At 38.5% G+C, this 21,765-nt stretch overlaps 1 protein-coding gene across 4 annotated transcripts in view; it reads left to right on the top strand.

The window, feature by feature from the left end:
• Window positions 1-21,765, top strand: part of LOC106561749 (homer protein homolog 2) — a 229,071-nt gene that overhangs the window by 46,921 nt on the left and 160,385 nt on the right. For all 4 annotated transcript variants that reach the window (XM_045689657.2, XM_045689655.2, XM_045689654.2 and 1 more), the window contains exons 3-4: window positions 1,720-1,851; window positions 2,633-2,725. In XM_045689657.2, coding sequence (XP_045545613.1) covers window positions 1,720-1,851; window positions 2,633-2,725 — 225 coding nt within the window. The remainder of the gene's footprint in view (window positions 1-1,719; window positions 1,852-2,632; window positions 2,726-21,765) is intronic.

The following is a 21,765-nucleotide window of genomic DNA, read 5'->3' as shown; positions in this document are numbered from 1 at the left end:
TCCGAAGGAAACCAATCTAATTGTCCTGATATTACTCTGTTCCTCTTCAGATTACATAAAGCCTCAAGCTCTTTCTCTTGTCATTATGGAAATTGATTTTGTCTTTCTTTCTCTGGAGTTCAGAAGGGAAGGAGACTGTTAGCAGAAGTGGGGTTTATTTTAGTTTATTTTTTCTTCAAAAAAAACAATTTAGTTATTTCACATTTACTTAATTTCTGGTGCTGTATAAGGGCTTGATCTTTGGCCAGAGTTGTATTGTAGAAGCTAAATGGTTAGCTTCACTTCTAAATCTTGTACAAGATGATTATTTTAGATGTTCTGAGAACAAAATAAGTTGTGGCTTGTGTCAACAACAACAAACAGGAAACTGAAACTGAAAGCCTTGAGAAAAAAACAAACTATATTTTCTATTTGTCAATAGGAGCACTTCTGCTCATCTTTTCCATGGAGAGCACAGAGGTTGATACACACAGATCCATGTTGTTCTGCACAGTGGGATAATGTGTGTCTTGGCCAGCCCAGTCCCAGCCAGAACCAACAGTAATATAATACAGTGCCGTGACAAAATATTGGCCCCCCTTTCTAATTTTCTCTACTTTTGCATATTTCTTTATACTGGAATGTTGTCAGATCTTCAACCAAAACCTAATATTAGATAAAGGGAACCTGAGTGAATAAATAACACAACAATTTGCATACTTATTTAATTTATTTGATGAACAAAGTTATGCAACACTCAATGCCCCAGTGTGTAAAAGTAATCGCCCCCAAGGACACTCAATAACTGGTGCCACCTTCAGCTGCAATGACTCCAACCAAACGCTTCCTGTAGTTTCTTGATCAGTCTCTCACGTCGCTGTGGAGGGTTTTTTGGCCCACTCTTCCATGCAGAACTGCTGTAACTCGGTGACGTTTTTGGGTTTTCAAGCATGAACTGTTCGTTTCAAGTCCTGCCACAACATCTCAGTTGGGATTAGGTCTGGACTTTGACTAGGCCATTCCAAAACTTCAAATGTGTTTTGCTTTTTAGCCATTTTCATGTAGACTTGATGTTTTGGATCATTGTCTTGCTGCATGGCCCAGCTGTGCTTCAGCTCACAGACAGATGGTCTGACATTCTCCTGGAGAATGATCTGATACAGAGCAGAATTCACGGTTCCTTCTATTAAGGAAAGTCGTCCAGGTCCTGAGGCAGCAAAGCATCCCCAAACCATCTCACTACCACCACCAGCTTGACCGTTGGTATGAGGTTCTGGGGAATACATTGTTTGGTTTTCGCCAGGCATAATTGGACCCATGACATCCAAAAAGTTATACTTTTAACTCATCTGTCCGTAGAACACTCTTCCAAGAGTCTTGATGATCATTCAGGTGCTTTTCGACAAACTGGAGTCAACTTTTTGGATGAGATGGGTCCCATTATGTCTGGCGAAAACCAAAGGACTTCAGGGGCTTATTCTGTTGCAAAAAGTTTTGTCAATGGAATGAAATAGGGAGGGGTCTACCTGAATTTGTCCAATAGAAACTCTTGTTTTAGTGTTTGGACTGATGATTATTACACCCCAGGTGCAAAACTGTGGCCCACTGAGGTTTCCCAAACTGTTTGTGCTTTGACCCTTTTCCATGTCCCAGTGGCCCAGCAAGGCACTAACCCCCTCAAGCTGCTCCAGGGGCACCACCGCATCTCCTACTAACGTGTCATTTCCTGTCTCTCTTCAGGTGATCATCAACAGCACCATCACCCCCAACATGACCTTCACCAAGACCTCCCAGAAGTTTGGCCAATGGGCTGACAGCAGAGCCAACACAGTGTTCGGACTGGGGTTCGCCTCCGAGCAGCAGCTGGCCAAGGTACTGATTGATTGATTGATTGATTGATTGATTGATTGATTGATTTTCTGTTATGATTTTAAAAAGACAAAGCTATTCCGTCACTACCGGCAACATAAAGCCGTTCCGTCACTACCGGCAACATAAAGCCGTTCCGTCACTACCGGCAACATAAAGCCGTTCCGTCACTACCGGCAACATAAAGCCGTTCCGTCACTACCGCTGTGTTTGGATTGTACCTGTCTGTGTGTTTCTTTGGTCCAGTATTTGTTGTTGTTGTTGTTGTTTGGGAACCACCTTGGATATGAGATGATTAATTATCTCATGGGATTTTATCCTTCACATATTTTACAATGAATAAATATTAGGTAGTCTAGTTTGTCTCTCTGTCCCTGAGCTCATCATGTCAGAGTAACTCACCTCATCTACACCATGGTTACATCCCAAATGGCACCCGATTCCCTCTATAGTGCACTACTTTTGACTAAGGCCTATAGGGCAATGGTGCACTACTTTTGACTAAGGCCTATAGGGCAATAGTGCACTACTTTTGACTAAGGCCTATAGGGCAATAGTGCACTACTTTTGACTAAGGCCTATAGGGCCAATGGTGCACTACTTTTGACTAAGGCCTATAGGACAATGGTGCAGTATTTTTGATCAGGCTCCATTTGGGACATGTGATTACATCATCATTAAGCGACACACACATCGCTTGTATCCAGTGATGTGTTTTTATATTTTCATTTGAACTTGTATTAATCAATCTTTTTCTTTGTTTATTTTTCTCATCTTGTTTCAGTTTGCTGAGAAGTTCCAGGAAGTGAAGGAAGCAGCGAAGCTAGCCAGGGACAAGTCACAGGAGAAGATGGAGACATCGAGTAACAATTCCCAGGTAACATACGGGCACACACACAGAGGCACGCACACAGACACATGGTCACCCACATGCACAAACACACACACACACCCATAATAACATGTAAGGAAGTGGTGAATTGCACACACACACATACATACACGGTCAGTAGCACGAATGCATGCGCACACACGCATGTGCACAGATACATACATACAGTTGAAGTCGGAAGTTTACATACACTTAGGTTGGAGTCATTAAAACTCGTTTTTCAACCACTCCACAAATTTCTTGTTAACAAACTATAGTTTTGGCAAGTCGGTTAGGACATCTACTTTGTGCATGAGTAATTTTTCCAACAATTGTTTACAGACAGATTATTTCACTTATAATTCACTGTATAACAATTCCAATGGGTCAGATGTTTACATACACTAAGTTGACTGTGCCTTTAAACCGCTTGGAAAATTCCAGAAAATTATGTCATGGCTTTAGAAGCTTCTGATAGGCTAATTGACATCATTTGAGTCAATTGGAGGTGTACCTGTGGATGTATTTCAAGGCCTACCTTCAAACTCAGTGACTCTTTGCTTGACATCATGGCTGATTTCTTTTGATTTTCCCAAGACCTATAGACCTCCACAAGTCTGGTTCATCCTTGGGAGCAATTTCCAAACGCCTGAAGGTACCACGTTCATCTGTACAAACAATAGTACACAAGTATAAACACTATGGGTCCACACAGCCGTCATACTGCTCAGGAAGGAGACGCATTCTGTCTCCTAGAGATGAATGTACTTTGGTGCAAAAAGTGCAAATTAATCCCAGAACAACAGCAAAGGACCTTGTGAAGATGCTGGAGGAAACAGGTACAAAAGTATCAATATCCACAGTAAAAGGAGTCCTATATCGACATAACCTGAATGGCCGCTCAGCAAGGAAGAAGCCACTGCTCCAAAACCGCCATAAAAAAGACAGACTACGGTTTGCAACTGCACATGGGGACAAAGATTGTACTTTTTCGAGAAATGTCCTCTGGTCTGATGAAACAAAAATAGAACTGTTTGGTCATAATGACCATCATTATGTTTGGAGGAACAAGGGGGAGACTTGCAAGCCGAAGAACACCATCCCAACCGTGAAGCACGGGGGTGGCAGCATCATGTTGTGGGGGTGCTTTGCTGCAGGAGGGACTGGTGCACTTCACAAAATAGATGGCATGATGAGGTAGGAAAATTATGTTGATATATTGAAGCAACATCTCAAGACATCAGTCAGGAAGTTAAAGCTTGGTCACAAATGGGTCTTCCAAATGGACAATGACCCCAAGCATACTTCCAAAGTTGTGGCAAAATGGCTTAAGGACAACAAAGTCAAGGTATTGGAGTGGCCATCACAAAGCCCTGACCTCAGTCCCATAGAAAATTTGTGGGCAGAACTGAAAAAGCGTGTGCAAGCAAGGAGGCCTACAAACCTGACTCGGTTACACCAGCTCTGTCAGGAGGAATGGGCCAAAATGAACCCAATTTATTGTGGGAAGCTTGTGGAAGGCTACATGAAATGTTTGACCCAAGTTAAACAATTTAAAGGCAATGCCACCAAATACTAATTGAGTGTATCTAAACTTCTGACCCACTGGGAATGTGATGAAAGACATAAAAGCTGAAATAAATCATTCTACTATTATTCTGACATTTCACATTCTTAAAATAAAATGGTGATCCTAACTGACCTAAAACAGGGAATTTTTACTAGGATTAAATGTCAAGAATTGTGAAAACTGAGTTTAAATGTATTTGGCTAAGGTGTATGTAAACTTCTGACTTTAAATGTACATACACACACTCAGTAATGAGTGACTAGATGTAGTAAAGTCATACTTGGGGGTCAAAGGTGACAGGGAGTCACTTATCTTCTTCCAGCCGCCAAACAGACACATAATCTACCCTGGGAGGGAGGGAGAGAGGCTGTAATGTGACGGGTCAGAGCTGTAAAAAGTCTGCTGTATGTGTTACATAATATCTCATCAACAGCCTGAGGACAGTATTTTGACTGCCAGTTCTATTCTAACATGTCATCTCATTAGTATTCTGACTGCCAGTTCTATTCTAACATGTCATCTCTTAGTATTCTGACTGCCAGTTTTATTCTAACATGTCATCTCATTAGTATTCTGACTGCCAGTTCTATTGTAACATGTCATCTCATTAGTATTCTGAATGCCAGTTCTATTCTAACATATCATCTCATTAGTATTCTGACTGCCAGTTCTATTCTAACATGTCATCTCATTAGTATTCTGACTGTCAGTTCTATTCTAACATGTCATCCATCTCATTAGTATTCTGACTGTCAGTTCTATTCTAACATGTCATCCATCTCATTAGTATTCTGACTGTCAGTTCTATTCTGACATGTCATCTCATTAGTATTCTGACTGTCAGTTCTATTCTAACGTGTCATCTCATTAGTATTCTGACTGTCAGTTCTATTCTAACGTGTCATCTCATTAGTATTCTGACTGTCAGTTCTATTCTAACGTGTCATCTCATTAGTATTCTGACTGTTAGTTCTATTCTAACGTGTCATCTCATTAGTATTCTGACTGTCAGTTCTATTCTAACGTGTCATCTCATTAGTATTCTGACTGTCACTTCTATTCTAAAGTGTCATCTCATTAGTATTCTGACTGTCAGTTCTATTCTAACGTGTCATCTCATTAGTATTCTGACTGTCAGTTCTATTCTAACGTGTCATCTCATTAGTATTCTGACTGTCACTTCTATTCTAACGTGTCATCTCATTAGTATTCTGACTGTCACTTCTATTCTAACATGTCATCTCATTAGTATTCTGACTGTCAGTTCTATTCTAACATGTCATCTCATTAGTATTCTGACTGTGTACGCTCCCTATTTAAGCCCCTAAACTCTCTGGATGTATTGGTTGAGGCCCAAATGGAACCCTATCCACTATGTAGTACACTACTTTTGACCAGAGCCCATGACAACCGTAGCATGTGTTCTCTTTATTTAGTCAGACATCAGATCGTTTAATCACGTTCATATTCAGAGGAAACTGGACTCTATTACTCTCCATTTATTAGATAAAGTTGAATAGGCTTTTTAATTTGCATAGATAATTATTTAATATGTGCTGTACTGGGCTGTAATGATAATATCTTCCTTCATTAATTAGCAGTAGTTGATTGTTTTTGGATTTATAATCTCTCTTCGACAGAGCTACGTAAACATAACTGGTACCTTTTAGAATCTGTGGGGAAGGAATGGGAATGCGTGGGCTAACGAGCAGCAGTAGTTCCTGTGTTTGGGTATTTCATCACTGGTTATTTGGACAAATCACGATTTCGCACGTGTTAGCATCTTTCACATTTTTGAAGGGGACTTTCGGCCCATAATTTGTTGAGAGAGGGTGGAGCTCCTCGTTCTAGCATCTCTTAATCCCCTCAGCTATGGACCCAGAAATGAATCGAGTAGCTGACCAATTACGTGAGACTTTAGTTCTGGGTTAACCGAGATGGTTGTATTCATTAATATATTGCTGGTTTAACTGATAAAACCCTTGCAACACATGGCACAGAGAGGAGAGGATGGCTGTGTCCTAAATAGCACCCTATTCCATATATAGTGCACTACTTTTGACCAGAGCCAAACTCAAGTGAACACTTATTGGAGATTCTGGAGCGCTGCCTGAGACAGTGTTTTCCACCACCATCAACACCCTATTAAGACACTTTATGTTGGTGTTTCCTTTATTTTGGTGGTAACCAAGATGTGTCCCAAATGGCTCCCTATTGGCCCTGGTCAAAGTAGTGCGCTATATAGGGAATAGGGTGCCATTCGGGATGCAGAGGGTTTGAGAGGTGTTTCTCTAGCCTCTCACCCAGCCAGCCTTAGCCTGCCAGGTCTGCTCAGTACTGTCTAACTGTTACTATATATGTGTCCCAAATGGAACCCTATTCCCCATAGACCCTGGTCTAAAGTAGTGCACTATATAGGGAATAGGGTGCCATTTGGGATGTAGACTACGGCGTTTCAGAGCTGTTCAGTACTAACTAGCTGTTACTATCTGACTGTTACTATAACTACATGGTGTTTCAGAGCTGTTCAGTACTAACTAGCTGTTACTATAACTACATGGTATTTCAGAGCTGTTCAGTACTAACTAGCTGTTACTATCTGACTGTTACTATAACTACATGGTGTTTCAGAGCTGTTCAGTACTAACGAGCTGTTACTATAACTACATGGTGTTTCAGAGCTGTTCAGTACTAACGAGCTGTTACTATAACTACATGGTGTTTCAGAGCTGTTCAGTGCTAACTAGCTGTTACTATCTGACTGTTACTATAACTACATGGTGTTTCAGAGCTGTTCAGTACTAACTAGCTGTTACTATAACTACATGGTGTTTCAGAGCTGTTCAGTACTAACTAGCTGTTACTATCTGACTGTTACTATAACTACATGGTGTTTCAGAGCTGTTCAGTACTAACTAGCTGTTACTATCTGACTGTTACTATACCTACATGGTGTTTCAGAGCTGTTCAGTACTAACTAGCTGTTACTATCTGACTGTTACTATAACTACATGGTGTTTCAGAGCTGTTCAGTACTAACTAGCTGTTACTATAACTACATGGTGTTTCAGAGCTGTTCAGTACTAACTAGCTGTTACTATCTGACTGTTACTATAACTACATGGTGTTTCAGAGCTGTTCAGTACTAACTAGCTGTTACTATCTGACTGTTACTATAACTACATGGTGTTTCAGAGCTGTTCAGTACTAACTAGCTGTTACTATAACTACATGGTGTTTCAGAGCTGTTCAGTACTAACTAGCTGTTACTATAACTACATGGTGTTTCAGAGCTGTTCAGTACTAACTAGCTGTTACTATAACTACATGGTGTTTCAGAGCTGTTCAGTACTAACTAGCTGTTACTATCTGACTGTTACTATAACTGCATGGTGTTTCAGAGCTGTTCAGTACTAACTAGCTGTTACTATCTGACTGTTACTATAACTACATGGTGTTTCAGAGCTGTTCAGTACTAACTAGCTGTTACTATAACTACATGGTGTTTCAGAGCTGTTCAGTACTAACTAGCTATTACAATAACTACATGGTGTTTCAGAGCTGTTCAGTACTAACTAGCTGTTACTATCTGACTGTTATTATAACTACATGGTGTTTCAGAGCTGTTCAGTACTAACTAGCTGTTACTATCTGACTGTTACTATAACTACATGGTGTTTCAGAGCTGTTCAGTACTAACTAGCTGTTACTATCTGACTGTTACTATAACTACATGGTGTTTCAGAGCTGTTCAGTACTAACTAGCTGTTACTATAACTACATGGTGTTTCAGAGCTGTTCAGTACTAACTAGCTGTTACTATAACTACATGGTGTTTCAGAGCTGTTCAGTACTAACTAGCTGTTACTATAACTACATGGTGTTTCAGAGCTGTTCAGTACTAACTAGCTGTTACTATCTGACTGTTACTATAACTGCATGGTGTTTCAGAGCTGTTCAGTACTAACTAGCTGTTACTATCTGACTGTTACTATAACTACATGGTGTTTCAGAGCTGTTCAGTACTAACTAGCTGTTACTATAACTACATGGTGTTTCAGAGCTGTTCAGTACTAACTAGCTATTACAATAACTACATGGTGTTTCAGAGCTGTTCAGTACTAACTAGCTGTTACTATCTGACTGTTATTATAACTACATGGTGTTTCAGAGCTGTTCAGTACTAACTAGCTGTTACTATCTGACTGTTACTATAACTACATGGTGTTTCAGAGCTGTTCAGTACTAACTAGCTGTTACTATCTGACTGTTACTATAACTACATGGTGTTTCAGAGCTGTTCAGTACTAACTAGCTGTTACTATAACTACATGGTGTTTCAGAGCTGTTCAGTACTAACTAGCTGTTACTATCTGACTGTTACTATAACTACATGGTGTTTCAGAGCTGTTCAGTACTAACTAGCTGTTACTATCTGACTGTTACTATAACTACATGGTGTTTCAGAGCTGTTCAGTACTAACTAGCTGTTACTATAACTACATGGTGTTTCAGAGCTGTTCAGTACTAACTAGCTGTTACTATCTGACTGTTACTATAACTACATGGTGTTTCAGAGCTGTTCAGTACTAACTAGCTGTTACTATAACTACATGGTGTTTCAGAGCTGTTCAGTACTAACTAGCTGTTACTATCTGACTGTTACTATAACTACATGGTGTTTCAGAGCTGTTCAGTACTAACTAGCTGTTACTATAACTACATGGTGTTTCAGAGCTGTTCAGTAATAACTAGCTGTTACTATCTGACTGTTACTATAACTACATGGTGTTTCAGAGCTGTTCAGTACTAACTAGCTGTTACTATAACTACATGGTGTTTCAATGCTGTTCTGTACTAACTAGCTGTTACTATCTGACTGTTACTATAACTGCATGGTGTTTCAGAGCTGTTCAGTACTAACTAGCTGTTACTATCTGACTGTTACTATAACTACATGGTGTTTCAGAGCTGTTCAGTACTAACTAGCTGTTACTATAACTACATGGTGTTTCAGAGCTGTTCAGTACTAACTAGCTGTTACAATAACTACATGGTGTTTCAGAGCTGTTCAGTACTAACTAGCTGTTACTATCTGACTGTTACTATAACTACATGGTGTTTCAGAGCTGTTCAGTACTAACTAGCTGTTACTATCTGACTGTTACTATAACTACATGGTGTTTCAGAGCTGTTCAGTACTAACTAGCTGTTACTATAACTACATGGTGTTTCAGAGCTGTTCAGTACTAACTAGCTGTTACTATCTGACTGTTACTATAACTACATGGTGTTTCAGAGCTGTTCAGTACTAACTAGCTGTTACTATCTGACTGTTACTATAACTACATGGTGTTTCAGAGCTGTTCAGTACTAACTAGCTGTTACTATAACTACATGGTGTTTCAGAGCTGTTCAGTACTAACTAGCTGTTACTATCTGACTGTTACTATAACTACATGGTGTTTCAGAGCTGTTCAGTACTAACTAGCTGTTACTATAACTACATGGTGTTTCAGAGCTGTTCAGTAATAACTAGCTGTTACTATCTGACTGTTACTATAACTACATGGTGTTTCAGAGCTGTTCATTACTAACTAGCTGTTACTATAACTACATGGTGTTTCAATGCTGTTCTGTACTAACTAGCTGTTACTATCTGACTGTTACTATAACTGCATGGTGTTTCAGAGCTGTTCAGTACTAACTAGCTGTTACTATCTGACTGTTACTATAACTACATGGTGTTTCAGAGCTGTTCAGTACTAACTAGCTGTTACTATAACTACATGGTGTTTCAGAGCTGTTCAGTACTAACTAGCTGTTACAATAACTACATGGTGTTTCAGAGCTGTTCAGTACTAACTAGCTGTTACTATCTGACTGTTACTATAACTACATGGTGTTTCAGAGCTGTTCAGTACTAACTAGCTGTTACTATCTGACTGTTACTATAATTACATGGTGTTTCAGAGCTGTTCAGTACTAACTAGCTGTTACTATAACTACATGGTGTTTCAGAGCTGTTCAGTACTAACTAGCTGTTATGATCTGACTGTTACTATAACTACATGGTGTTTCAGAGCTGCTCAGTAGTAACTAGCTGTTACTATCTGACTGTTACTACAACTACATGGTTTTTCAGAACTGTTCAGTACTAACTAGCTGTTACTATCTGACTGTTACTATAACTACATGGTGTTTCAGAGCTTTTCAGTACTAACTAGCTGTTACTATCTGACTGTTACTATAACTACATGGTGTTTCAGAGCTGTTCAGTACTAACTAGCTGTTACTATAACTACATGGTGTTTCAGAGCTGTTCAGTCCTACATATCTGTTACTATCTGACTCTTACTATATTTACATGGTGTTTCAGAGCTGCTCAGTACTAACTAGCTGTTACTATAACTACATGGTGTTTCAGAGCTGCTCAGTACTAACTAGCTGTTACTATCTGACTGTTACTATAACTACATGGTGTTTCAGAGCTGTTCAGTACTAACTAGCTGTTACTATCTGACTGTTACTATAACTACATGGTGTTTCAGAGCTGTTCAGTACTAACTAGCTGTTACTATCTGACTGTTACTATAACTACATGGTGTTTCAGAGCTGTTCAGTACTAACTAGCTGTTACTATCTGACTGTTACTATAACTACATGGTGTTTCAGAGCTGTTCAGTACTAACTAGCTGTTACTATAACTACATGGTGTTTCAGAGCTGTTCAGTACTAACTAGCTGTTACTATAACTACATGGTGTTTCAGAGCTGTTCAGTACTAACTAGCTGTTACTATAACTACATGGTGTTTCAGAGCTGTTCAGTACTAACTAGCTGTTACTATCTGACTGTTACTATAACTACATGGTGTTTCAGAGCTGCTCAGTAGTAACTAGCTGTTACTATAACTACATGGTGTTTCAGAGCTGTTCAGTACTAACTAGCTGTTACTATCTGACTGTTACTACAACTACATGGTTTTTCAGAACTGTTCAGTACTAACTAGCTGTTACTATCTGACTGTTACTATAACTACATGGTGTTTCAGAGCTGTTCAGTACTAACTAGCTGTTACTATAACTACATGGTGTTTCAGAGCTGTTCAGTACTAACTAGCTATTACAATAACTACATGGTGTTTCAGAGCTGTTCAGTACTAACTAGCTGTTACTATCTGACTGTTAGTATAACTACATGGTGTTTCAGAGCTGTTCAGTACTAACTAGCTGTTACTATAACTACATGGTGTTTCAGAGCTGTTCAGTACTAACTAGCTGTTACTATCTGACTGTTACTATAGCTACATGGTGTTTCAGAGCTGTTCAGTACTAACTAGCTGTTACTATCTGACTGTTACTATAACTACATGGTGTTTCAGAGCTGTTCAGTACTAACTAGCTGTTACTATAACTACATGGTGTTTCAGAGCTGTTCAGTACTAACTAGCTGTTACTATCTGACTGTTACTATAACTACATGGTGTTTCAGAGCTGTTCAGTACTAACTAGCTGATACTATAACTACATGGTGTTTCAGAGCTGTTCAGTACTAACTAGCTGTTACTATCTGACTGTTACTATAACTACATGGTGTTTCAGAGCTGTTCAGTACTAACTAGCTGTTACTATAACTACATGGTGTTTCAGAGCTGTTCAGTACTAACTAGCTGTTACTATCTGACTGTTACTATAACTACATGGTGTTTCAGAGCTGTTCAGTACTAACTAGCTGTTACTATAACTACATGGTGTTTCAGAGCTGTTCAGTACTAACTAGCTGTTACTATCTGACTGTTACTATAACTGCATGGTGTTTCAGAGCTGTTCAGTACTAACTAGCTGTTACTATCTGACTGTTACTATAACTACATGGTGTTTCAGAGCTGTTCAGCACTAACTAGCTGTTACTATCTGACTGTTACTATAACTACATGGTGTTTCAGAGCTGTTCAGTACTAACTAGCTGTTACTATCTGACTGTTACTATAACTACATGGTGTTTCAGAGCTGTTCAGTACTAACTAGCTGTTACTATCTGACTGTTACTATAACTACATGTTGTTTCAGAGCTGTTCAGTACTAACTAGCTGTTACTGTAACTACATGGTGTTTTAGAGCTGTTCAGAACTAACTAGCTGTTACTATCTGACTGTTACTATAACTACATGGTGTTTCAGAGCTGTTCAGTACTAACTAGCTGTTACTATAACTACATGGTGTTTCAGAGCTGTTCAGTGGTAACTAGCTGTTACTATCTGACTGTTACTATAACTACATGGTGTTTCAGAGCTGTTCAGTGCTAACTAGCTGTTACTATCTGACTGTTACTATAACTACATGGTGTTTCAGAGCTGTTCAGTACTAACTAGCTGTTACTATAACTACATGGTGTTTCAGAGCTGTTCAGTACTAACTAGCTGTTACTATAACTACATGGTGTTTCAGAGCTGTTCAGTACTAACTAGCTGTTACTATAACTACATGGTGTTTCAGAGCTGTTCAGTACTAACTAGCTGTTACTATCTGACGGTTACTATAACTACATGGTGTTTCAGAGCTGTTCAGTACTAACTAGCTGTTACTATCTGACTGTTACTATAACTACATGTTGTTTCAGAGCTGTTCAGTACTAACTAGCTGTTACTATAACTACATGGTGTTTCAGAGCTGTTCAGTACTAACTAGCTGTTACTATAACTACATGATGTTTCAGAGCTGTTCAGTGGTAACTAGCTGTTACTATCTGACTGTTACTATAACTACATGGTGTTTCAGAGCTGTTCAGTACTAACTAGCTGTTACTATAACTACATGGTGTTTCAGAGCTGTTCAGTACTAACTAGCTGTTACTATCTGACTGTTACTATATCTACATGGTGTTTCAGAGCTGTTCAGTACTAACTAGCTGTTACTATCTGACTGTTACTATAACTAAATGGTGTTTCAGAGCTGTTCAGTACTAACTAGCTGTTACTGTAACTACATGGTGTTTCAGAGCTGTTCAGAACTAACTAGCTGTTACTATCTGACTGTTACTATAACTACATGGTGTTTCAGAGCTGTTCAGTGCTAACTAGCTGTTACTATCTGACTGTTACTATAACTACATGGTGTTTCAGAGCTGTTCAGTACTAACTAGCTGTTACTATAACTACATGGTGTTTCAGAGCTGTTCAGTACTAACTAGCTGTTACTATAACTACATGGTGTTTCAGAGCTGTTCAGTACTAACTAGCTGTTACTATCTGACTGTTACTATAACTACATGGTGTTTCAGAGCTGTTCAGTACTAACTAGCTGTTACTATCTGACTGTTACTATAACTACATGGTGTTTCAGAGCTGTTCAGTACTAACTCGCTGTTACTATCTGACTGTTACTATAACTACATGGTGTTTCAGAGCTGTTCAGTACTAACTAGCTGTTACTATAACTACATGGTGTTTCAGAGCTGTTCAGTACTAACTAGCTGTTACTGTAACTACATGGTGTTTCAGAGCTGTTCAGAACTAACTAGCTGTTACTATCTGACTGTTACTATAACTACATGGTGTTTCAGAGCTGTTCAGTACTAACTAGCTGTTACTATAACTACATGGTGTTTCAGAGCTGTTCAGTGGTAACTAGCTGTTACTATCTGACTGTTACTATAACTACATGGTTTTTCAGAGCTGTTCAGTGCTAACTAGCTGTTACTATCTGACTGTTACTATAACTACATGGTGTTTCAGAGCTGTTCATTACTAACTAGCTGTTACTATAACTACATGGTGTTTCAGAGCTGTTCAGTACTAACTAGCTGTTACTATAACTACATGGTGTTTCAGAGCTGTTCAGTACTAACTAGCTGTTACTATAACTACATGGTGTTTCAGAGCTGTTCAGTACTAACTAGCTGTTACTATCTGACGGTTACTATATCTACATTATGTTTCAGAGCTGTTCAGAACTAACTAGCTGTTACTATCTGACTGTTACTATAATTACATGGTGTTTCAGAGCTGTTCAGTACTAACTAGCTGTTACTATAACTACATGGTGTTTCAGAGCTGTTCAGTACTAACTAGCTGTTACTATCTGACTGTTACTATAACTACATGGTGTTTCAGAGCTGTTCAGTACTAACTAGCTGTTACTATCTGACTGTTACTATAACTACATGGTGTTTCAGAGCTGTTCAGTACTAACTAGCTGTTACTATAACTACATGGTGTTTCAGAGCTGTTCAGTACTAACTAGCTGTTACTATCTGACTGTTACTATAACTACATGTTGTTTCAGAGCTGTTCAGTACTAACTAGCTGTTACTGTAACTACATGGTGTTTCAGAGCTGTTCAGAACTAACTAGCTGTTACTATCTGACTGTTACTATAACTACATGGTGTTTCAGAGCTGTTCAGTGCTAACTAGCTGTTACTATCTGACTGTTACTATAACTACATGGTGTTTCAGCGCTGTTCAGTACTAACTAGCTGTTACTATAACTACATGGTGTTTCAGAGCTGTTCAGTACTAACTAGCTGTTACTATAACTACATGGTGTTTCAGAGCTGTTCAGTACTAACTAGCTGTTACTATAACTACATGGTGTTTCAGAGCTGTTCAGTGGTAACTAGCTGTTACTATCTGACTGTTACTATAACTACATGGTGTTTCAGAGCTGTTCAGTGCTAACTAGCTGTTACTATCTGACTGTTACTATAACTACATGGTGTTTCAGAGCTGTTCAGTACTAACTAGCTGTTACTATAACTACATGGTGTTTCAGAGCTGTTCAGTACTAACTAGCTGTTACTATAACTACATGGTGTTTCAGAGCTGTTCAGTACTAACTAGCTGTTACTATAACTACATGGTGTTTCAGAGCTGTTCAGTACTAACTAGCTGTTACTATCTGACTGTTACTATAACTACATGGTGTTTCAGAGCTGTTCAGTACTAACTAGCTGTTACTATCTGACTGTTACTATAATTACATGGTGTTTCAGAGCTGTTCAGTACTAACTAGCTGTTACTATAACTACATGGTGTTTCAGAGCTGTTCAGTACTAACTAGCTGTTATGATCTGACTGTTACTATAACTACATGGTGTTTCAGAGCTGCTCAGTAGTAACTAGCTGTTACTATAACTACATGGTGTTTCAGAGCTGTTCAGTACTAACTAGCTGTTACTATCTGACTGTTACTACAACTACATGGTTTTTCAGAACTGTTCAGTACTAACTAGCTGTTACTATCTGACTGTTACTATAACTACATGGTGTTTCAGAGCTTTTCAGTACTAACTAGCTGTTACTATCTGACTGTTACTATAACTACATGGTGTTTCAGAGCTGTTCAGTACTAACTAGCTGTTACTATAACTACATGGTGTTTCAGAGCTGTTCAGTCCTACATATCTGTTACTATCTGACTCTTACTATATTTACATGGTGTTTCAGAGCTGCTCAGTACTAACTAGCTGTTACTATAACTACATGGTGTTTCAGAGCTGCTCAGTACTAACTAGCTGTTACTATCTGACTGTTACTATAACTACATGGTGTTTCAGAGCTGTTCAGTACTAACTAGCTGTTACTATCTGACTGTTACTATAACTACATGGTGTTTCAGAGCTGTTCAGTACTAACTAGCTGTTACTATCTGACTGTTACTATAACTACATGGTGTTTCAGAGCTGTTCAGTACTAACTAGCTGTTACTATCTGACTGTTACTATAACTACATGGTGTTTCAGAGCTGTTCAGTACTAACTAGCTGTTACTATAACTACATGGTGTTTCAGAGCTGTTCAGTACTAACTAGCTGTTACTATAACTACATGGTGTTTCAGAGCTGTTCAGTACTAACTAGCTGTTACTATAACTACATGGTGTTTCAGAGCTGTTCAGTACTAACTAGCTGTTACTATCTGACTGTTACTATAACTACATGGTGTTTCAGAGCTGCTCAGTAGTAACTAGCTGTTACTATAACTACATGGTGTTTCAGAGCTGTTCAGTACTAACTAGCTGTTACTATCTGACTGTTACTACAACTACATGGTTTTTCAGAACTGTTCAGTACTAACTAGCTGTTACTATCTGACTGTTACTATAACTACATGGTGTTTCAGAGCTGTTCAGTACTAACTAGCTGTTACTATAACTACATGGTGTTTCAGAGCTGTTCAGTACTAACTAGCTATTACAATAACTACATGGTGTTTCAGAGCTGTTCAGTACTAACTAGCTGTTACTATCTGACTGTTAGTATAACTACATGGTGTTTCAGAGCTGTTCAGTACTAACTAGCTGTTACTATAACTACATGGTGTTTCAGAGCTGTTCAGTACTAACTAGCTGTTACTATCTGACTGTTACTATAGCTACATGGTGTTTCAGAGCTGTTCAGTACTAACTAGCTGTTACTATCTGACTGTTACTATAACTACATGGTGTTTCAGAGCTGTTCAGTACTAACTAGCTGTTACTATAACTACATGGTGTTTCAGAGCTGTTCAGTACTAACTAGCTGTTACTATCTGACTGTTACTATAACTACATGGTGTTTCAGAGCTGTTCAGTACTAACTAGCTGATACTATAACTACATGGTGTTTCAGAGCTGTTCAGTACTAACTAGCTGTTACTATCTGACTGTTACTATAACTACATGGTGTTTCAGAGCTGTTCAGTACTAACTAGCTGTTACTATAACTACATGGTGTTTCAGAGCTGTTCAGTACTAACTAGCTGTTACTATCTGACTGTTACTATAACTACATGGTGTTTCAGAGCTGTTCAGTACTAACTAGCTGTTACTATAACTACATGGTGTTTCAGAGCTGTTCAGTACTAACTAGCTGTTACTATCTGACTGTTACTATAACTGCATGGTGTTTCAGAGCTGTTCAGTACTAACTAGCTGTTACTATCTGACTGTTACTATAACTACATGGTGTTTCAGAGCTGTTCAGCACTAACTAGCTGTTACTATCTGACTGTTACTATAACTACATGGTGTTTCAGAGCTGTTCAGTACTAACTAGCTGTTACTATCTGACTGTTACTATAACTACATGGTGTTTCAGAGCTGTTCAGTACTAACTAGCTGTTACTATCTGACTGTTACTATAACTACATGTTGTTTCAGAGCTGTTCAGTACTAACTAGCTGTTACTGTAACTACATGGTGTTTTAGAGCTGTTCAGAACTAACTAGCTGTTACTATCTGACTGTTACTATAACTACATGGTGTTTCAGAGCTGTTCAGTACTAACTAGCTGTTACTATAACTACATGGTGTTTCAGAGCTGTTCAGTGGTAACTAGCTGTTACTATCTGACTGTTACTATAACTACATGGTGTTTCAGAGCTGTTCAGTGCTAACTAGCTGTTACTATCTGACTGTTACTATAACTACATGGTGTTTCAGAGCTGTTCAGTACTAACTAGCTGTTACTATAACTACATGGTGTTTCAGAGCTGTTCAGTACTAACTAGCTGTTACTATAACTACATGGTGTTTCAGAGCTGTTCAGTACTAACTAGCTGTTACTATAACTACATGGTGTTTCAGAGCTGTTCAGTACTAACTAGCTGTTACTATCTGACGGTTACTATAACTACATGGTGTTTCAGAGCTGTTCAGTACTAACTAGCTGTTACTATCTGACTGTTACTATAACTACATGTTGTTTCAGAGCTGTTCAGTACTAACTAGCTGTTACTGTAACTACATGGTGTTTCAGAGCTGTTCAGAACTATCTAGCTGTTACTATCTGACTGTTACTATAACTACATGGTGTTTCAGAGCTGTTCAGTACTAACTAGCTGTTACTATAACTACATGGTGTTTCAGAGCTGTTCAGTACTAACTAGCTGTTACTATAACTACATGATGTTTCAGAGCTGTTCAGTGGTAACTAGCTGTTACTATCTGACTGTTACTATAACTACATGGTGTTTCAGAGCTGTTCAGTACTAACTAGCTGTTACTATAACTACATGGTGTTTCAGAGCTGTTCAGTACTAACTAGCTGTTACTATCTGACTGTTACTATATCTACATGGTGTTTCAGAGCTGTTCAGTACTAACTAGCTGTTACTATCTGACTGTTACTATAACTAAATGGTGTTTCAGAGCTGTTCAGTACTAACTAGCTGTTACTGTAACTACATGGTGTTTCAGAGCTGTTCAGAACTAACTAGCTGTTACTATCTGACTGTTACTATAACTACATGGTGTTTCAGAGCTGTTCAGTGCTAACTAGCTGTTACTATCTGACTGTTACTATAACTACATGGTGTTTCAGAGCTGTTCAGTACTAACTAGCTGTTACTATAACTACATGGTGTTTCAGAGCTGTTCAGTACTAACTAGCTGTTACTATAACTACATGGTGTTTCAGAGCTGTTCAGTACTAACTAGCTGTTACTATCTGACTGTTACTATAACTACATGGTGTTTCAGAGCTGTTCAGTACTAACTAGCTGTTACTATCTGACTGTTACTATAACTACATGGTGTTTCAGAGCTGTTCAGTACTAACTCGCTGTTACTATCTGACTGTTACTATAACTACATGGTGTTTCAGAGCTGTTCAGTACTAACTAGCTGTTACTATAACTACATGGTGTTTCAGAGCTGTTCAGTACTAACTAGCTGTTACTGTAACTACATGGTGTTTCAGAGCTGTTCAGAACTAACTAGCTGTTACTATCTGACTGTTACTATAACTACATGGTGTTTCAGAGCTGTTCAGTACTAACTAGCTGTTACTATAACTACATGGTGTTTCAGAGCTGTTCAGTGGTAACTAGCTGTTACTATCTGACTGTTACTATAACTACATGGTTTTTCAGAGCTGTTCAGTGCTAACTAGCTGTTACTATCTGACTGTTACTATAACTACATGGTGTTTCAGAGCTGTTCAGTACTAACTAGCTGTTACTATAACTACATGGTGTTTCAGAGCTGTTCAGTACTAACTAGCTGTTACTATAACTACATGGTGTTTCAGAGCTGTTCAGTACTAACTAGCTGTTACTATAACTACATGGTGTTTCAGAGCTGTTCAGTACTAACTAGCTGTTACTATCTGACGGTTACTATATCTACATTATGTTTCAGAGCTGTTCAGAACTAACTAGCTGTTACTATCTGACTGTTACTATAATTACATGGTGTTTCAGAGCTGTTCAGTACTAACTAGCTGTTACTATAACTACATGGTGTTTCAGAGCTGTTCAGTACTAACTAGCTGTTACTATCTGACTGTTACTATAACTACATGGTGTTTCAGAGCTGTTCAGTACTAACTAGCTGTTACTATCTGACTGTTACTATAACTACATGGTGTTTCAGAGCTGTTCAGTACTAACTAGCTGTTACTATAACTACATGGTGTTTCAGAGCTGTTCAGTACTAACTAGCTGTTACTATCTGACTGTTACTATAACTACATGTTGTTTCAGAGCTGTTCAGTACTAACTAGCTGTTACTGTAACTACATGGTGTTTCAGAGCTGTTCAGAACTAACTAGCTGTTACTATCTGACTGTTACTATAACTACATGGTGTTTCAGAGCTGTTCAGTGCTAACTAGCTGTTACTATCTGACTGTTACTATAACTACATGGTGTTTCAGAGCTGTTCAGTACTAACTAGCTGTTACTATAACTACATGGTGTTTCAGAGCTGTTCAGTACTAACTAGCTGTTACTATAACTACATGGTGTTTCAGAGCTGTTCAGTACTAACTAGCTGTTACTATAACTACATGGTGTTTCAGAGCTGTTCAGTGGTAACTAGCTGTTACTATCTGACTGTTACTATAACTACATGGTGTTTCAGAGCTGTTCAGTGCTAACTAGCTGTTACTATCTGACTGTTACTATAACTACATGGTGTTTCAGAGCTGTTCAGTACTAACTAGCTGTTACTATAACTACATGGTGTTTCAGAGCTGTTCAGTACTAACTAGCTGTTACTATAACTACATGGTGTTTCAGAGCTGTTCAGTACTAACTAGCTGTTACTATAACTACATGGTGTTTCAGAGCTGTTCAGTACTAACTAGCTGTTACTATCTGACGGTTACTATAACTACATGGTGTTTCAGAGCTGTTCAGTACTAACTAGCTGTTACTATCTGACTGTTACTATAACTACATGTTGTTTCAGAGCTGTTCAGTACTAACTAGCTGTTACTGTAACTACATGGTGTTTCAGAGCTGTTCAGAACTATCTAGCTGTTACTATCTGACTGTTACTATAACTACATGGTGTTTCAGAGCTGTTCAGTACTAACTAGCTGTTACTATAACTACATGGTGTTTCAGAGCTGTTCAGTACTAACTAGCTGTTACTATAACTACATGATGTTTCAGAGCTGTTCAGTGGTAACTAGCTGTTACTATCTGACTGTTACTATAACTACATGGTGTTTCAGAGCTGTTCAGTACTAACTAGCTGTTACTATAACTACATGGTGTTTCAGAGCTGTTCAGTACTAACTAGCTGTTACTATAACTACATGATGTTTCAGAGCTGTTCAGTGGTAACTAGCTGTTACTATCTGACTGTTACTATAACTACATGGTGTTTCAGAGCTGTTCAGTACTAACTAGCTGTTACTATAACTACATGGTGTTTCAGAGCTGTTCAGTACTAACTAGCTGTTACTATCTGACTGTTACTATAACTACATGGTGTTTCAGAGCTGTTCAGTACTAACTAGCTGTTACTATCTGACTGTTACTATAACTACATGGTGTTTCAGAGCTGTTCAGTGCTAACTAGCTGTTACTATCTGACTGTTACTATAACTACATGGTGTTTCAGAGCTGTTCAGTACTAACTAGCTGTTACTATAACTACATGGTGTTTCAGAGCTGTTCAGTACTAACTAGCTGTTACTATAACTACATGGTGTTTCAGAGCTGTTCAGTACTAACTAGCTGTTACTATCTGACTGTTACTATAACTACATGGTGTTTCAGAGCTGTTCAGTACTAACTAGCTGTTACTATCTGACTGTTACTATAACTACATGGTGTTTCAGAGCTGTTCAGTACTAACTATCTGTTACTATCTGACTGTTACTATAACTACATGGTGTTTCAGAGCTGTTCAGTACTAACTAGCTGTTACTATAACTACATGGTGTTTCAGAGCTGTTCAGTACTAACTAGCTGTTACTGTAACTACATGGTGTTTCAGAGCTGTTCAGAACTAACTAGCTGTTACTATCTGACTGTTACTATAACTACATGGTGTTTCAGAGCTGTTCAGTACTAACTAGCTGTTACTATCTGACTGTTACTATAACTACATGGTGTTTCAGAGCTGTTCAGTACTAACTAGCTGTTACTATAACTACATGGTGTTTCAGAGCTGTTCAGTGGTAACTAGCTGTTACTATCTGACTGTTACTATAACTACATGGTGTTTCAGAGCTGTTCAGTGCTAACTAGCTGTTACTATCTG

Source organism: Salmo salar, chromosome 11 (assembly GCF_965601325.2).
Source record: "Salmo salar chromosome 11, fSalSal1, whole genome shotgun sequence".
In the NCBI taxonomy this organism is placed as follows: Eukaryota; Metazoa; Chordata; class Actinopteri; order Salmoniformes; family Salmonidae; genus Salmo; species Salmo salar.
The sequence above is the reverse complement of the archived record's forward strand: the minus strand, read 5'-3'. Positions and strand labels throughout refer to the sequence as shown.